This window comes from Meriones unguiculatus, chromosome 11, assembly GCF_030254825.1.
Source record: "Meriones unguiculatus strain TT.TT164.6M chromosome 11, Bangor_MerUng_6.1, whole genome shotgun sequence".
Taxonomy (NCBI): Eukaryota; Metazoa; Chordata; class Mammalia; order Rodentia; family Muridae; genus Meriones; species Meriones unguiculatus.
In genome coordinates, this window is record NC_083359.1 from 19683605 (window position 1) to 19702142 (window position 18538).

The 18538-nt window shown below is 45.3% G+C and overlaps 1 protein-coding gene across 5 annotated transcripts; it reads left to right on the forward strand.

Moving 5' to 3' along the window:
• The first annotated feature begins 9060 nt into the window (after positions 1 to 9060).
• On the forward strand, positions 9061 to 18296 carry Znf879 (zinc finger protein 879). 5 transcript variants are annotated; one of them, XM_021654348.2, is made up of 5 exons: positions 9061 to 9183; positions 10061 to 10127; positions 12510 to 12636; positions 13060 to 13155; positions 16154 to 18296. In XM_021654348.2, exons 2-5 carry the CDS (start codon positions 10095 to 10097, stop codon positions 17587 to 17589), a joined length of 1692 nt encoding a protein of 563 aa, XP_021510023.1. In that variant the 5' UTR covers positions 9061 to 9183; positions 10061 to 10094; the 3' UTR covers positions 17590 to 18296. The 5 variants fall into 5 exon arrangements, with proteins under 5 accessions (XP_021510023.1, XP_060219741.1, XP_060219740.1 ...); XM_060363757.1 differs by having other exon boundaries at positions 9076 to 9264; XM_060363759.1 differs by having other exon boundaries at positions 9077 to 9183; positions 12481 to 12636.
• Positions 18297 to 18538: the final 242 nt, after the last annotated feature.

An 18538-nucleotide genomic window follows, 5' to 3' on the forward strand; every position in this document is an offset into this window, starting at 1 on the left:
TGGAGACTCGGTGACCCGTGCGCTGGCAACTCAGCCGGCTCTCCCAGGCTTCCAAAGGGCTGCTCTCATCCTCCCTGAAATTGTCACCGAGTCCCCCTGTCGATGGTCCTCGCATCCCCCCCCCCCGTCCTACCCCTTCCCCCACAGTTCTGGGAACCTTTTCCTCCAGACCCACCCCACCCCACTCTAGTCTGCCTCCCCAGGGATGCTTACCTGAGCCAACCTCTAGCCGGTAGGATGAGTCTGTGACAGCTGTAAAACCAGGGCTCCAGCCTAGAGGATTTAAGGATTCTGGGGAGGGATGAGGGTGAGAGCAGAGACCCCCTCCAGAGCTTGGGAGTGGAGGAAGGGCTCTTTTCCCTCTCTGGCTCCCTGGGTCTGTTTCTCCCCTAGACTGTCGTTAGATTGTGACTGACCCACATTGGTTTATCAGAGTTTCAGGGTGCAAGACTGGATCCTGGCAACACTAATAAAAGCTTGGTCACTCATCCTCAATATGCCAATTAAAGAGACAGATAATAGCGAAAATCGGAGATAAGAGATTTACAGACGGGTCCGGCCACATGGAGAAGAAGAACAAAGAGGTCCAGTGACCCCCAGGCGGGTCTTCAGACACACTTGGGTTTAAACAGAAAAGGACATGCACAGCTAAGTGGCTCTGGCCGTTGAGCGACCAGTCTCTCCTGCAAGGCGGTGTGACTTGTGAAATCTCTTCCTAGGAGACAAGCTCCCCCTCTTGCCTCCCAGGAAGCTTCAGCCTTTGGCTTCTTCCAGCATGAGACTCCTGGGGAATTTTAATTCTTCGGGGTCTGATAGCAGAAGGGAGAGCACACCGGTGTCCCTAGAACACCTGCTCCTGACAAGAGCGTTTGAGGACATTCTGATGGTGTCCTTCTCTCTGTCTCACTGTGTCCTTGATTTCCCTACCTACCTAGATGTTCTTCTCCAAACATCATTTAATTCTACTCTAAGCGTCTCCCTACCTCCCCCAAATCCTCTGACTCTCCGTGTGTCTTTCCCTTTCTATCTTTCTCCTCTGTCCTGACCACTAATCCACTAGAACCTTTTCTCTTTTAAAATAATATTTTATATTTATTTATTTATCAGGTGTGTAAGAGAGAGGGAGAGGGGGAGAGAGAGAGGTGCATATGCACATGAATGCAGGAATTGGTTCTCTCCTTCCACTGTGTGGGTCTGGAGGACTGAACTGAGGCTGGCATCAAGCACTTTTACCAGCTGAGCCATCTCACCAGAGCCTAAGGGCCTCCCTAACTTTCTCTGAGGTAAACCCATAAGTGGCAGATGACAGGAGCAGGGTGAGCCAGAGTGTGCCAGCACAGTGAATCAGAAAGACATGCAGGACAAGGCTTGGGAAGGCAAGAATCGATGCAGAGCAGACCATCAATATCACCAAGCATAATCCTCCGGGAGTGATTGACAGCCCAAGGCCTTTGTCAGCAACTAGATTTGCATTCAGAGTGGCGTGAAGCACCAGCCTACCCACTGGTGGGAGGAAGGGCGGGGCCAGTTGACCCTGCAGCTCCCATTTGGGTCACGAGCCCTGAGCTGCTCCTCTGGTCATTCTTTAAGTCTCCTAGCTCTCTGGAGCTCTCTCCCACTGTGAAGCTGCTTGTGTTCGACTGCCCCGTCTCGTGGTTGGACCAAGGTGAGGGGGGTCGGTCCAAAGATACTTTCCTCTCATTGCCAACAGAGGACAGGACTGAGCTCTCTGATGCTGGACAGCAAAGGCCTCTTGGAGACAGGTGTTGAGCCCCAGCCTCCAGGGATTAGTGGGGTCATGGAAGCAGGGCCTGAGTCAGCTTGGGCTCCCATTAGTGAGGGTGAATTAGGGTGGCAGCAGAGTTCTGAGCATGGCCGGTGGAGCGAGCAAGCAGCAGAAGGATGTCTGATTCTCTGATTTCTCTTACCATATCCAGAGTGGTTCACTCATTTCTGTGGTGGAAGCCAGCTCAGCACTGCAATAGACTATCTAAGCATTTGTATGTCTGTGTGTGTGTTGTGTGCACTCACACACACAAGCATTAAACAACCAGGCGGTTTTTCTTATAGGATTGACTTGAGAGCATACATTAAAGGGTTCAGTGAATGGGTGGTTCCAAGGCTTCTGACCTCTAGACTAAAAATGCTGTGAATTTTCCACCTTCTCATTTTTAGAGAACATGTATGTTAGCGATCAGGCACCTCCATGGCCAGCTCCAGGGACTTGGCAACAACAGGACACATCATCACCAGTTGCCAAGATGCGGCACATTTCACCACGAGCTGCATTGTCCTCTCCATGGGTATGCACTACTTCACCTTATAAAAGGACCTGCTCCCTTCCTTTCCCCTCTCTCTCACCTTTCATCCCTCACCCAGAGACAGTCTCTGTGTCCTTTCCCTTAATAAACCTCCCATGGTGTGACTATGGATTCTGCCATATAGTTCTGCCGCCTGAAGCCCAAAGGCAGGAAAGTTGGTACACCTATCACCATCTTTAGCACAAGGTTGTTGAAAGGTATGGTGTCTGTGTCCAAGGATGCCATCTTTGCCTCAGTGTCCTGCACAGACCAGTGTGGAACACGTGTAGCCAAGCAATCCCATATTGGTTGTTTCTCATTGCTACGACAAGATGCCTGACAAAAACAAATGAAAGCGGTTATTCTCGCTCACAGTTTGAGGGAGCACAGTCCGTCCTGACAGGAAGGTGTGTTGGAAGGAGCATGAAGTGGCTGGTCACATCGTGCTGGAGGATGTTTTAGGCACCGTGAGTTCAAATGCTATCTCTATACCCAGAGATCTGGTTGCAGTCTGGACGTTGGCATTGCCATTTCTATGAAGCATCCCCTGTCTCAATGTTGTGTGAAAATTGTTCTCCATCACTCTCTGATTGGTTAATAAAGAGCTGAACAGACAATAGCTGGGCAGGAGAGGATAAAGCAGGACTTCTGAGCCCAGTGAGGAGATCCTAGGTGGAGATCAGGGAGGAAGGTGGCCATGAGGGAGTCACCATGGGTACACAGATGGAGCTGGAGCAGCCAGGGCAAGACCAGGATGGCAGGTAACAGGCCACATGGCTGGGAAGTAGGCCTGGCCAGAATAGATGAGTTAGAATAGTTCCGTGTCTGCCCAACCACAGTGGCTAAAGCTATTATGAATAAACATAAAGGTCTCGGTGCCATTATTTGGGAGCAAGGGTGGGGATTAGAAAGACCCTAATTTTACAACTTTATATCCAGTCAGGAAGAAAAGAGAGGTGAATTCTGGTGCTTCCAGCCAGCTTACTTATTTTCCATTTGTATCCAGTTATAGTGCCTCTTACCTTCAGGGTGGGTCATCTCTCCTCCATTCAGCCTCCTGGAAAGCCCATCAGACATGTGTCTATCAGGTGATTCCTTGACATTGACAAGGAGGACTAACCACCACCACACCCCTCATCCCACTGCTGCTTTGTCAGCCTGTCCTTCTGCCAGGCTCCTCTGCCAACCCCAAGGCAACTGTGGAGCTCTCTGTGGCAGGAGAACAGGTCTTCTAGAACAATCTGTCATCAACACTCATTATCACCTCCCTCTGCAAGCTTCCTTCAATACAGCTTTGCACCATAGAAAAGTGCTATACAGTTCAGTTGCCACACAAATGTGCTGCGCGAAGACTGAACTTGTCGGCTTTGAGCACGACTCAGTGCTGCTACCACAGGGCAGCCTGGTGGCAACCAGTGAAAATAGCTCACCAAGAGTGAAGCTCTAGCCGGGCTCGGTGTCATACTCCTGTGATCCCAGCACAAAGAGAGGAAGAGCCAGGCAGATCTCCGTGAGGCCAGCCTGATCTACAAAGTGAGTCTAGGACAGCCAAGGCTACACAGAGAAACTCTGTCTCTAAAAAATAAAAAAGAGTGAAGCACTATATATATGGAGTTTTTAAGTATAGTGTGCACAAAACTAGTCATCCACAAAGAAAAATAGAATGTCATTTGCAGCAAGACATCTGGAACCAGAAGACATCACATAAAGGAAAAAAAAAAAAAAGCCAAGTAGACTCACATGACTCATACACGGAAAATAGTCAACTTGGAAGTAGAAGAGACCCAACAAGGGGCCACAGAATACAGAATGAATGGGCAAGGTAGATGAGCATGTGCTACACACATGTACAAAAATGTCACAGGGATCCCATTTGTTAATATTTGTTAATGGTTTTAAAAGAATAAAGCAATGTGGAATGACTGTCATGGTAACTAGCAGTTTGTTACCTCAAATATTTAACTCTTTCTGGGGATGAGAACATTTTAAATCCACTGTCTCAGCAAACTTCAAGTTTTCAGTACTAAGTACAAAGCTGCGTTGACGACTATTCTGTGCAATTGATCAAGGGGCCTATGTGTGTGTGTGTGTGTGTGTGTGTGTGTGTGTGTGATGACTTACTCCTCTTATTTTACCAAGTCTATGTATGCTCTGACTGCCATAACTTCATTCCCCAAGCCCCATTCATTTCCCTGGTGGGGGGGGGGGAGGAGGCTAAGAATGCTCTACATAATAAAGATCTAATGTGTTGGTGAGAAAAACACAGGCTGGGGCTACATTAGAAAAGAGAGACTCAGGGTTTGTATGAAAGTACAGGTCCAGCTCTCAGCTTCATCTTCCAATTATACCTGGCAAAACAGTGACATTAGGTCTCCAGCAAGGGTTGATGCCTGGTGGGGACAACCCGATCACAGGCCACAGGCCCCTTGACATGTTCAAGCAAACTGCTTGGACTCAATGAAACAAAGAGTTTAATAAAACATGGATGAAACTTTGAAGGCCTGCCCAGAAGAAGTCAAGATATTCTGAATGGTTGACTCGTGCCTCAGAAGGCTGGGCTGCCTCACGGACTGGTGGCCAAATGACAGAAACTTGTTTTCTCACAGTCCTGGAGGCTAGACATCTGAGATTAGGGGTGGCATACAAGCCAGGTCCTGTGAGAGCTGTGCCAGGCTTGTAGATGATAGCCTTCTTGTGGCCCAAACGGTCTTCCCTGGGTGAGCAATGCCCAGCTGTCGCTTCCTCTTCTTACAGGACAACAACTCTATCAGATGAGGGCTGGAGATACTGAATCTTGAGCTGATGGGGAGATGTTGGGGGTAGGTCTGGTACTATGTATTGTAATGTCAATTACTGGCCCCCAAGATTTGGCTGCCACCCAGATGAGAAGATTCTCATGAACACCCTTCTTTGTTGTGTAAGCTTTGTGTTACCCAATTCAAAGTTGATTGGTTAATAAAGATCCTAAAGCCTGTGACTGGGCAGAAGAAAAGTAGGTGGGGTGCTAGAGCCTGCCCGCAGAGTCGAACAGTTCTTGAGTGGGGAGTGAGGATTGAAAGAAAATTTAAAAAAACCAACACACTACACATGGGATCTGTTCCAGAGGGCTGCCAGTAGAAACTGTCACACCAGTTTATGCCACAGTTCCTTTTTATAGTCAGAGCAAAGCACCTTGATGCAATGAAGGGGTTCATGAAGAAGTCAAACTTGTTTAACTCGACCACCTGTCTGTGTGATCCTCATACAAACAAAATGAAGTGAACTTGGCAAAACATCCTGCCTATTGTCTCAAACAAAAGGAAGTGAACTTGGTAAAACATCCTGTCTATCCCTGTCTCCAGGTGAAGGCAGGATGAAATATGTTTTCTGCTGAGAGCTCAATAACAAAGCAGCCTGACAAACAAGTGGCTCTCCACAGTGGGGCTTAGGTTCCCAGGCTTGGGGTCACAGAAGGACCATAGTCGAGGAGGAGCAGGAGGAAAGAAGATGGAGAAAGATGTGACCTGTTGGAGCAGATCCAGCCCAGACAGGACGACTTATTGGCAAGTAAGTTGGGGTGCATAGTTGGGAAATAGCAAAATAACTTAGAGGTTTGTTGTCTGCCCCGCTCTAGTGCTTTAAGGCTTATCAAATGAATCCTAGTCTCTCTGTGTCAATTATTTGGGTTGCTAGTGGAGTTAGGGAAAACTGTTGGTTTATTAATTTCATGTTACAGGGAGAGACTTAGATCAGTGAAGCACACAGCTGGTGTGCCTGTGAAAGTGCTTCCAGAAGGATGGCTATGTGTGACAGGAGCTAAGTCCAAAGGCACTGCCCTGAATTTGGGCAGAATCCAGAGAGAACACCAGCCAGTCTGGATAAGCTCTACCTCCTCAGGAAGTGTGTCTATGGCTGCTGTAGCTGTGGACCTGTCATCTTCAGTTCTTCTACTGTCACTTTACTGTGTAAGTTAGAGTTCCCTGTTTTCATTTACCTTTTCCCAGTGGCCAATGGTGTTGTTGAAGATATTTCGTGTGTATTTGCCTATTTATATGGCTTTTTTGAAGTGATGACTATTCAAATCTGTTGCTCCTTTGTAAGTGCAGGTATCAGTCTTGTTAAGTTGTAAGGCTTGGCGTTATTAAACATATGACGTGGAAGGATTTTTGTCCCAGTCTGTGGGTTGTCTGTTTGCTTTCTTCATAAAGCACACAATTTTGATTTTGTTGAGATTCATATTACATTTTACTGTTACTGTTTGTGTTTGGGTAGCACACCTAGGATCTCACAGGCAATTCTAAGGTCACGAAGAGTTAAACCCATCCTGGTTAGCTTTTTGTTAACTTGACAGAAACTGGAACTCTTCTCTCTGGGAAGAGAGAGCCTCAGGTGAGAAAGTCTCCAACATAATGGCTTGTTGGGTATGTTCTTGATTAATGATTGAAGTGAGAAGGCCCAGTCCACTATGCGGGGTACCACAAGAAAGCAGGCTGAGCAAGCCACAAGGAGAAAGCCAGTAAACAGATCCCTCCACAGCCTCTCCATCACTTCCTGTTCTGACTCCCCTCTCTGAGGGAGTGTGACCCAAGAGTTCTAAGCTGAGATCAACCCTTTCCTCCCCAAGTTGCTTTTTTGGTCATAGGCATGTGTGTATGTGTGTGTTGTTGTTGTTCTTAATCACAGCAATAAAAACCCTAAGATTCCACCTATGTTTTATTTTTAGTGTTTTACAAATTTTAGCTCTCACTTTGAGACCTTTGATCCATGTTGAGGGAATTTTTCAGTGTAATTCGCAGTTGGGTCCAACTTCAACCATTTGCACGTGGATATCCAGTTGGATACACACAGAGGAAGCTCCCATGGTGAATGTTGTATGGGCAGAAACCTGGACGAGTGCATGGTAAAGCAATGTTGATGTCTGGCAAGTAGAGAGCACAGCAACTGGAGACCAGGTGAAGACAAATGTCAAAATAACAATAATATCAAGAAACAAGAAAGGGTGTCCATGATGAAAATGTGTGTGTGAAACTCCAGAAGAAAAACAACCGTGAGTATGAGGAGGATAAAGCTAAAGCGAACCACTAAGCCATAAGCAGATTTGGCAGCAGGACGTTAACACAAAACAAGATCCTGATTTAAAAAAAAAAAAAAAAATCTAGCTGTCTGGGGCTCTAGCTCAGTGGTGGAGTGCCCACCTAGCATGCACAGACCTTGGGTTTCATCTCAGAACTGCAAGGAAAGGAAAGGAAATTCGCCAAAGCACTTTTCAGCGAACAGGCGGACACAGTGAGCTGAGGGAGACAAAGGAACACCAAACACAGCTCTCCCCTTTCAGGTTGTATCGCTGTCTGCTGTGTCAGCTCACCACATGGGAGGTCCTCTCATCCAGAAGGGTAAATATGCATGTGACACCTTCTACAGAACACCAAACTAACCCATAATACTCAACTGTGTTACAAAGGAATTCCTCTGTTCACAAAATATCACACAGTGGGAGAAAAATGGCAATGAACAGCATGAAATCAATACATAGGTAGAATGAAAAGTGAAATAAATATTCAGGCCAGACCAAGAAGCAGAGACATAGAAGGAAGCAGCCCAACACTTACAAACTGACAGAGACAAACCTGTCACAGCCAGCCTGAGATGTACTTTAGCGGATTAGCGATTTGAGAAATGTAATGATTTAGGAAATGTATTTCTGTAATTCACTGCATTAACGGATTAAAGGCAAAAACATGATTATCTAAATGGATGCAGAGAAGCATTTGGTAACATCTACTGTTCATTCATGATTTAAATGTTTAGCCATCTGGGGATCTTCTTTAGGCTGACAAAACTATCTACTAAAAGCCTACAGAAAGTACCACACCCCTCGTGGAGTCAAAATAATCCTTGTGCTAAAGGGGCATGTTTTAGCATGTCCACCGAATGTTTGTCTGTTGGTGGGCTGCTGTTTTGTTTTGTTTTGATGGGGGTAGTTCTATTACTTCTCTCATATTTTGGCAGGAATAGAGGTCAGATAGAATCTTATAGCATTTGGTGATTTTCAGACCTTTGCAGGGTCTTCTGATGATGAAATCCTCCCACCTTGGTTCCTCAGAGCCCTTGAGTTGGCTCCTGAGACACTGTGATACAGCCTTTTGCTGGCTTTCTTTTTTTTTTTTTTTCCGGGTAATGTTCTTATCTTGTGGGTCCATCACTGTGGACTTCTTTAGGGAGCTCTTTGTATTAACTGCTATCTAGAGAACATAATTTGTATCTAGTTGATGTTGAATTGTCATTCTTCAGAACATTTACATTGTACAAAGACAGGGACAAACTTTTGTAAAAAGAGCTAAAAATTTTCAACTCAAAAAATTAATATTTTTTTCTATCTTTCTGCTTTCCCTGAAAATCTAGGTTGCCAGTGACAGTAATAATGGCAGTTTATTTGTTTAATATTGAAATATGAGCCAGCAATGAAAAACTGTGTGAGTTATGTATCTTTTGTTGGCTATGAAAAGCATAATTTTCTATTTAAAAAAATGAAAGGACAGCTCTAAGTGGCCAGCGCCTTATTCTATTTTTTTAATGTATACTCACTTTGCCATTTTTAGTAGTAGTACTATTGTAATTACGTATGAAGCGTGCACAAAAGCCCAAGAGGTGATGGCAACTGAAAAGCTGACCCTCAGCCTTTACACCCCTTTCTCCCACTCGGGCTCCTTAAGGAGGTGTCGCGGTGCCTTCTGGGAAATGTAGTCTGTAATGGAAAAGCGCTAGCTCGCGCGCAGGCGCAGTTGAGCCTAGTCCTGTTAGCTCTGGACTTTGGGACTTGGACTTTCTGGCGGAACAGGCGCGGCTGGGAACCCGCGGGATAGGGCTGCCGGCTGCCGGGAGCGCGCAGAACCCTCGGTGACAGGTGCGGATCCTAGGGCCCTGACTCCTGGCTGCTCCAGTCCCGCGGCCCGAGCAGCGGTCTAGGAAGCCACACGGGCTTCAGGTTAGCGAGTCAGGGCGGCCTTGAGCGGAGCTCCTGGAGCTCTACCATCCCGGAACTGAAACTTTATTTATTCGTTCCTGTCAGTCTTCCGTGTTGGATAGTGTCTTACGGTGAATCTCACAGTCCGTATTATTTTTTTGGTGAAGTTCTGTTCCTTTGCTCTAAGGTTTTACTGTTGGGAAGACGCATGTAGCCCAGCACTTGTTAATATCGTGGCGCTCCACATGAGCTGCACCTTCAGCCCCTTTTCTCTAAAATTTAAATACGGTTCTGGTTAGAGACGCTGTTCCTCGAGTGTGTGTGGGTGGGGTGGGGAGGGGTACGCCGGGGGGTCTTAATTTAGGTGACTTTAGTAATTCTTTTGACCAAAGGCAAACACCCACGAGGAAGAGTGGACTAGTTTCTAGTTGGATTCTGGAAAGGGCATGCATTCTGCAGTGGTTTCTTTGACTTGCAATGTCCAAGTGCAGATGGGTGGACTATTTATGTCTTTTAACTTACAGCCAAGAGTTGCACGCAATGTTGCCTTTTACTTTGCTAATGAACTTGATAGCTTTAACCGTTCCGTTTAGTTCGACTTTATTCATAATCTCTAGTGAAAAGGCCACAGGCCCAATATCCTAGTGTGCTTGCTGCCTACCTCTCTGGCTTTGGTGATCGTGCCCAGCTTGACCTAGAGCTTGGGAGGCTGGACTGTGCAGATGCCCAGCAGGTGGTTTCTCAGATGGTCTGGTCCAGTGAGGGCCAGAGGGCAGTGAGGATGAGGAAAGCTCACAGATTTCTTGCTCTGCCTCAGACATCTTCTCAGGAAGAGCGACATAGAGAGAAAAATGGCCAAGAGGTTGCTGCCAGCCCAGGTTCGGGTGAGTAAAGGCCACTTCTTTTTTGAGCTTCCTTCAGGCTGCAGAAGGGGGCAAATTTATTTAGTCCTTTCCTCTTTCTGAGCTTCAGAGCCCAAGGAAGAACAGAAGCTGTTGAACGGTGAGCCCCTAACTCCTGAAGGAAAAGTACTTCCTTTGTCCTCAGGCCAGTTTCCAAGTTTCTTCCCTAATCAGTTAGTAGCCATTGAGCAAGAGTTAACTGCCTTCCCTCAGCCCCACTCCAACCCTCCACACTGTTTATCAAGCAAGAGGCTGTTATATAGTTCCCTGGCTCTTGCCTTCTCCTGGAGAAGATTTCAACAAGGGACACAAAGAGCCTCAGCAAACAGGATTTTCTTAGAGCAGGAACTTACTTGCACAGGCAGAGAGGCTGTCCGAGAGATGGAAGCAGCCCACAGACCATCAGCTACAGTTTTTAATACCCTTTTCCACTTAACTCTTTTGAACAATGGAAAGATTTATCAGCCCTGCCTCCCCAGTAAGTATGTTAACCTACTTGAGGTCTTGTGACCTGATTGTAGGACTGGTCTCATTCTCACTTGTCTCATCAGTGCTCACCAGCTCTGATATCCTGTTGCCATAAAGCTAAGATTAAACAATGGACTTTTGTCCCCATACCGGCCCCTACCTTCACACTCAGATCTAACTTCCTCCTAATCACTGGAAGTGATTCTGGGTTACATCCAAAGGAACAGAAGGGAAAGGTAATAGAGCATAAATGCAGAAGCAGAGCACAGGAACCCATAGGTTTAAGTTTTGTTTATTTAGGCTTGTCCCTGTGCATAGTGCCTGATGCTGCAAGCCATGCTCCTTTGGTGCTTGATTAGCTGAGCTTGTTTCATTTTGTAAGAAACCCGGGGAGGTTTTGCCTCCTTGGTCCTAAGGTTATAATAGCATCTGTCATGATTCTATTCAAATAAAGACATGGGTACCAGTTCCTTGGGAAAGCTTTTCTGAGTTGAGACTGACAAATGACTTAGCCATTAAGAAGATTCACACACTCACTGGAAAGATGGCTCAGTTAGTAATATATTTGCCACACAAGTCTGAGGACCTAAGTTCGAAGCAATGCATAGAACTGAAGTAAAAAATCCAGGAGTGATGGTAATGTTGTTTGTCATCCCACTGTTTGAGAGGCAGAGGCAGGTGGATCCCTGGGACTCATTGGCCAGCTGGCCTAGTGGGTCAGCAAGGTCTAGGCCAATGAGAGACCCTGTCTCAAAAACAAGATGGGTAGCATACTGAGGAGTTTGACCTGAGGTTGACTTCTGGTTTTAACACACATACACAGAGAGCGAGAGAGGGATTCACATATATCTGAAAAAGGGAGATTCTGAAAGAAAAGGAGTGGGGCCTGGGGATGTTGCTCATAGGTAGAGCACCTGCTTCTAGGATTGATTCTCAGCACTGCAAAGAAACAGAGGTAGGGACTTGTCTCTTCCTTCATTTCCAGTGAGGAAAATCAAATCACTTATATTTAGTTTCCTTTTGCTCTTTCAGAGCAGGAGGGAGGCCACACTTTGTGACCAACTTGGAGTTCTGGAGATGTGCCTTTGGCATGGTAAAGAAAAAGCAAAGTCCTAGCCCTTCCACGGCACAGACACCTCAGGCGTTGTACCTGGCCGCCCCGCCTGAGGTTTGTAGAGTCTTACAAACATGGAAGCCACCACACCACCTCTCTTTCGATGACCAGTACATTTCTTAGTCCCAAGTTCTGTGCTCTGTCTTCCTCATTTTTTTTGTGATTTCAAGTGTTCTCTTTCAGGGGTGTGCTGACCAAGTCTTAGGTCAACTTGATACACTAACTAACATTATCTCAAAGGAGGGAAACTCAGTTGAGAAAATGCCTCCATAAGATCCGGCTCTAAGGAATTTTTTAAGTTAGTAGTTGATGTGGGAGGGCCTGGCTATGGTGGGTAGGTCCATGCCTGGACTGGTGGTCCTGGATTCTACAAGAAAGCAGGCTGAACAAGCCAGTAGGTGGCACCCCTCCGTGGCCTCTGTATCAGCTCTTGCCTCTAGGTTTCTGTTCTGTTTTTGAGTTCCTGTCCTGTCTTCCTTCAATAAAGTACAGTGCTGTGGAAATGTAAGCCAAATGAGGCCTTTCCTCCCCAACTTGCCTTTTGGTCATGGCATTTCATCTCAGCAATGTAGACCCTAAATAAGACAAGGGTGCTGTGTTTGAGCTTTCTGGGGGCACAGTGTTATCACCTGCTGTATACATGAATGCATGCTGGGTAGTGAAACTGTTGTCCAGAAGTGCTTGCTTGGCTTGGAACACCCCAAACTCTCACTGGGTTGCTTCTCAGGCATGCTGTCTGTGGGCATGGTCTAGGGTGAGCAGGAGCGGGTTTGCTGTTCTAGGAGCCTGTGACCTTCCGGGATGTGGCCGTGTTCTTCAGCCAGGAGGAGTGGTTGCACCTGGACCCTGCGCAGAGAAGCCTGTACCAGGAGGTGATGCTGGAGAACTACAGCAACCTGGCCTCGCTGGGTGAGGAGCTCCCTGGGGTTAAGATGCTGCCGTGGAAGCCCGTGACCCCTACCCTCTACCCTGGTGTGCACAGTTTTGCCAGGTTTGACCTGGGGAGGGGCTCAGCCATGGCTGCTCTTCCCCTTGGCTGTTCTGAGAAGTCTGAACTTAGCTGAGTTGATGAAGGGCGCCTTCTCATGTTTTCCCTGTCTCCCCAACCCCAGCTCTGTTGCCATGGGTTCCCTAAGCCATCCCACCAAGAGTGCCAAGACACAGCCCTGACTTGCATCCTGATGCTGCCTCTGGCCATCCTCTAGGAGCACAGTCTCAGGCTGCTTTCTAAACAGAGTTTCTCCTCCTGTGTGTTCTACCCCTACCTCAGGGTCTACCTGGCCTGGACCTCTGTGCCAGGATGGCCACTCATGTCTTCTTGTTCATGAACAGGGATTCTGCTCTCCAAGCCAAAGGTCATCTCTAAGTTAGAGCAAGCAGAAGACTTCCATGCTGGGGAAAGTGGAATGCTTCGAGGTGTATGCCTAGGTAAGTGGTACAGGGATCAGGACTTGAACTTGGCATTACCTACCTGCCTGGGTACAATAAGGGATTATGCTCAGATGACACTGGCCAGAGACCTCCTTTGATGTGCCATCACATGGCATTTGCTGGGAAGGACATACCTCCTCTTTGTTTCTGATCTCCTGGTCCCTAAGTTCAGAGGGAGAGGTAAATTCTCCAAGCACGGGCTGCTCTTTGTCAAACACCTCTTGTCATTTGAAAGTGTGTGCTACAGTGGGATGTGTTTTAACTGTTCAGCATCCTTGCTTCTTCCACCCTTTCCTTCACTTACACTGCACTAGTAACCTTTTACTTTAGTGGGTTGAGCATAACTTTCCTGACTATAGGGCATCCCCTTTTCTGCCTTTCACTTAAATGTATTAGTAATAACCTCAGAGTACCCAAACTGTGTTGGTGTTGCATTAAGGAAAATAAATCAGAGCACTTCCCCCTGGGGCACTTTTACCAAGAACAAGCCAAGATCTGCGTTTTTTACTGCTTTCTCCCTGTGTCTTCCATCTCTGCTGTCTGTAATTTGTCAATTATATTAGTTTAAATCTGTGCCTGCCTGAATGCTGTCTTATGAATCTGTCTGTGCCTATGTGTGTCCCTAACAAAGGGCTTTTGCTCTGTGTTTATTGAATATCACAGAAGTACAGGGGAAGAAATGAGGGATGTTTTATAGAAATCCTTACCAGAATTATAGTAACTCCAAAGATAACCCAGATAACAAACAGATGCTGAAAAAAAAAAAAAAAAAGAAAGAAAGAAAGAAAAAAAAAAAAAGAACAGTGCTGTCAAGCAATATCCAAATGCTGGTTTTTGTTTGTTTTTTATTTTTTGTTTTGTTTTTGTTTTTAGAGACAGGGTTTCTCTGTTGTATCCCTGGCTGTCTTGGAACTCATGTTGTAGACCAGGCTGGCCTTGAACTCAAGAGCTATCTGCCTCTACTTCCTGAGTGCAGGAATTAAAGGCATGCACCACCATCAGCTGGCTTTCAGATATTCATTTATAAGGTTGGTTTCCAAACTGTTTGTTGCTTTCCACAAATGACTACCACATCATAAATACATACAGATACATACATACATACATTTTTCTCTGGGTCAAAAGCATGGAATTGGATTATAATCATACATTAGCTTAGGCTGTAAAAGTTGGGTACATGGGAAATCCAAGGCAAGTAAGGATGTTTGTTACATTGTTCTCATAAAGGCAGGTTAGACAAACAGGTGGAGTACAAGGTAGGATAGCAATCTTGAATCTTAAGTGATCTCAAGGTGGATTATTAGCTCTGTGAGGTCCAAAAAAAGTTCCAGTCTTTTGAGTGTAAGCAATTTTCATAATAATGTATCACCATACTATCTTGGGCTTTTGTTTTGACTTTTTCGCCAGAAACTCAATATCTGTTGTTAAAGAAAAACAACTATATATGTGTATATGCACACACACACACACACACACATGAGAGAGAGAGAGAGAGAGAGAAACTAGGTTGCCAAAATGGTGACAGGCCATTCTTTACTGTGACAATTTGCAAGCCATATATAGCAGATCTTGGTCCCTGGTATGTATGGCTGAGTTTGTTAGACTGTTTGCTGCATCAGAGGTGCCCACTTTCTGTTCTGCTTTGGATTCTGTCTTTGTTTCTGGCACCAGAGGACAATTCTCTTGGGCTCTGCTACGTATTCAGAATTCACTTTTCTCTGGCAGGAGCTGGACATTCTGAGTCAGTTTTGTTTTGGCTTATCATTCATGAACTGTCCTTAGATCTCCCTTTGCTTTGATGAGGTTATTTTCCATGAATATTTTTTCAGAGTTTATGTGTACACCATATGTATGCGTCTAAGTTTTTTTCTTTTCTTCTTTAGACATAGGTTTTGCAGTAGAATTCTAGCATTAGATTTCTTTTTCCCTATCAGCAGTGTCCACACTTGGCTCCACTCTAGCTTTAAGCAGTGAGTAACAAGTCCTCTGTCTGATTCTACTTCTCATATGTTCTGTACAGATAACCCTCTTTTATGATCAAAAGGATCAAAGCTCTTATAAAATATATTTATCTCTTTTGAATCAATGATTTATTTCTTACAGTGTATCCTAAGTATCCTGGCTCTTATTTAAATTTTATCCTTTTTTACACTAATTTATTTATCTTGTGCAGGAAGGTGGTTGGGGGTGAGCCATAGCGTGAGTGCGGAGCTCAGAGGACAGCTTTCAGGAGTCAGAGCTTACCTTCTACCACACAAGTCCCAGGACAGAACTCAAGTTGTGGGGCTTGGCAGAATGCTCCCCTACCCACCCAGCCATCCTGGGCCCTGAATTTTATCTTCAACTTCATCGTCTTATGACTCAGTTTAAATATCAGCATAGTTGCCACCATTACACATTGCTTTGGTTTTGTTTGCTCCAATACACAGTCATAAGGCCCTAGTTACATCTTTGGCAATTTGGTTACTTGGCTATTGAATAGAAAGTTGACCCTTACTTGGCTATTGTCAGGAATTCCCAGGACATTGGCCTCTGCACTGTCTATTGAGGGAATGCTTATTATAACATTAGCACTCTGACAAGAACCAGAGTGGCACTGCTAAGACTAAAACTGTTTCAAGAGCTCTTGGAGGTAGAGGCTCCTCCTCCTCCTCCCTTTCTTCTTCCCTTCTCCAATTTTCCCGGCAGTTTTCTTTTGGGAGTATACCTGTCAGTATACTCAGGTATATGGGTGATGAAGCTGTGCTCAGAAACACCTGATAGCACAGGCTTTATCGCTAGGTCAGGACTGGCACTCGCCCCTCCCCTCAGTGGAAGAGCTGACACCTTCAGACCCTTCCTCTCAGGCATGTCTACCTTCATATTTCTTTTCCTTTGTTTTGTTCCTAATCTTTCTTAAGATTCTGAGTCTGGACTTGTTAGCTGTGCTCATGTATTTTAACCTCATTTTCTTTTATTTCCAGTGCAAGAGTTGCTTACATTTTGTTTAATTTAGGATGGAAGAGCTTGTTCGAACCCATAGTTTCCAAAGAAGAAAACAAGGAAGTCTTGAAAAAGCAGAGAGTTGATGATTTTTTTGAGTTCATACTGGGAAAAACGTATGTGGATGAGGAACAGCTGAAGGAGCAACAAGGCAAAAAGAACAAACTTTTCAGTGAAATGATGCTTTCCCTTAGAAAAGACTGTATACAAGAGAGGGGCTTTACAGGTATTGAACTCCTGGGAAATTCTGGTATAAAGTCTCCATTTCCCAGGAAACCTGGAGTTGTGTCCAGAGGAAGAAAGCCCCACTCACAGCAGTACTCAGTTCTATTTAAACAACTGGGGGCCAACACAATGCGCACGTTTTATAAATGCAATACCTGTGGGAGAGCCTTTCTCCACAGTTCTTCCCTGAGCAAACATCAGAGGAGTCACACTGGAGAGAAGCTCTACAAATGTAAGGAATGCTGGAAAGCTTTCAGCCAAAGCTCCTCCCTAACACAGCACCTGAGAGTCCACACTGGAGAAAAACCGTACACATGTAGTGAATGTGGAAAGGCTTTCAGCTTCACCACCTCTCTCCTTGGGCATCAGAGGATGCATGCTGGAGAGAGACCCTATGAATGTAAGGAATGTGGCAAAACCTTCAAAGGCAGCTCATCCCTTCAGAAGCATCAACGGATCCACACCGGAGAAAAGCCTTATAAGTGTAATGAGTGTGGGAGGGCCTTCAGTCAGTGCTCATCTCTCATTCAGCATCACAGAATTCACACTGGGGAGAAACCATATGAATGTAGCCAGTGTGGGAAAGCCTTTACATCAACATCACGGCTAAGTAGACACCAACGTATTCATACCGGTGAGAAGCCCTTTCTTTGTAATATGTGTGGCAAGGTGTTCAGTTACCACTCGGCCTTGATTATACACCAGAGAATTCACACTGGAGAGAAACCATATGCATGCAAGGAATGTGGAAAAGCCTTCAGCCAAAGCACAGTGCTTATCCATCATCAAAGAATCCACACTGGAGAAAAGCCATACAAGTGCAATGAATGTGGAAAGGCCTTTTCCTGGATCTCAGGACTTAACATCCATCACAGAAGCCACACAGGAGAGAAACCTTATCACTGTAAGGAATGTGGGAAAGCTTTCAGCTCCCACTCAGCAGTCAATACCCATAGAAAAATCCATACTGGCAAGAAACCTTATAAATGCAATGACTGTGAAAAGGCCTTCAACCTAAGCTCAGCCCTTATTCAGCACCAGAGAATTCATACTGGAGAAAAACCATTTAACTGTAAAGTATGTGGGAAAGCTTTCAGACAGAGTTCATCGCTTACGATACATATGAGAATTCATACAGGAGAAAAGCCTTATAAATGCAAAGCATGTGGGAAAGCTTTCAGTCAAAGCTCATCTCTTGCCAACCACCAGAAGACTCATTACTGAGAAAAAAACAAAATGCATGTGGTAAATCTGCCATGAGACATTCATCCCATACTGAATGCAACAGAATTCATCCTGGGGATAAAGTGATGAGTGGTAGTTAGTTGGGGGTCAGCAAACATCAGGCATCTGTGATGGAGTATAAACGTGATTATTTGGGAAACTTAGAACCTTTTCCACGTGTTCTGAAGTTTTACTGACTACAGAGTTGACACTAAGATTGAAGAATTAACATTTGCTTTCTAGTAATACAGACTTAACAGCCACCAGCTTTTGTGCCACCACTGGGGACCTGCTGATTTAGGTAAAAGTGTGGCCATAACTCACCAGACCTCAGATGAAGTCTAGATCTACATTGGACATTGCCATTAGATGTTAATGCAAAATAGCTGGATTAGAAAGACTGAGAAAAGAAATATACATATGTAACTTTAGCTGCCTCACGGTCACTAAGGTTTGTTTTTTAACACTGTGGAAATAAGTTCTTGTTTACCGTTCAACATTTGGTTCATTTTTTCCTTTCTCTAAGTGACCTGAGAAGAAAGCTACTCTGTGAGCTATGCAGGCGTATTGTCCTTTCACATTTACCACCTCTGATTCAGACCTGGAAGCACTTTAAGTCACAAAAGGCATGGTGTCTCCACTTCTTTTTTTCAGAAAGTAATTTCCTTTGCTGTATTTTATTGTGAAGTAAAAGTTCTTTAGATAAACGTTTTTGAAATTAATTTACGCACACACATACACTCTTAGAAACAAGACATTATGTCACAGTGCAGCCACAGAGAGCACAATTCTTGGTCCCAGGCTATGCCTGCCTCCTAGTGCTCCCTGTACCCACTGTGCTCTGCTTATATAAACTTCTAGAGTGAGCTTCTTAAGCCTGTTAGCTTTCTAGGGCTCCTGAGTCTTGTGAGCCTCCATTTTCCTGTTTCCATTCACAGTTCAAAGCATA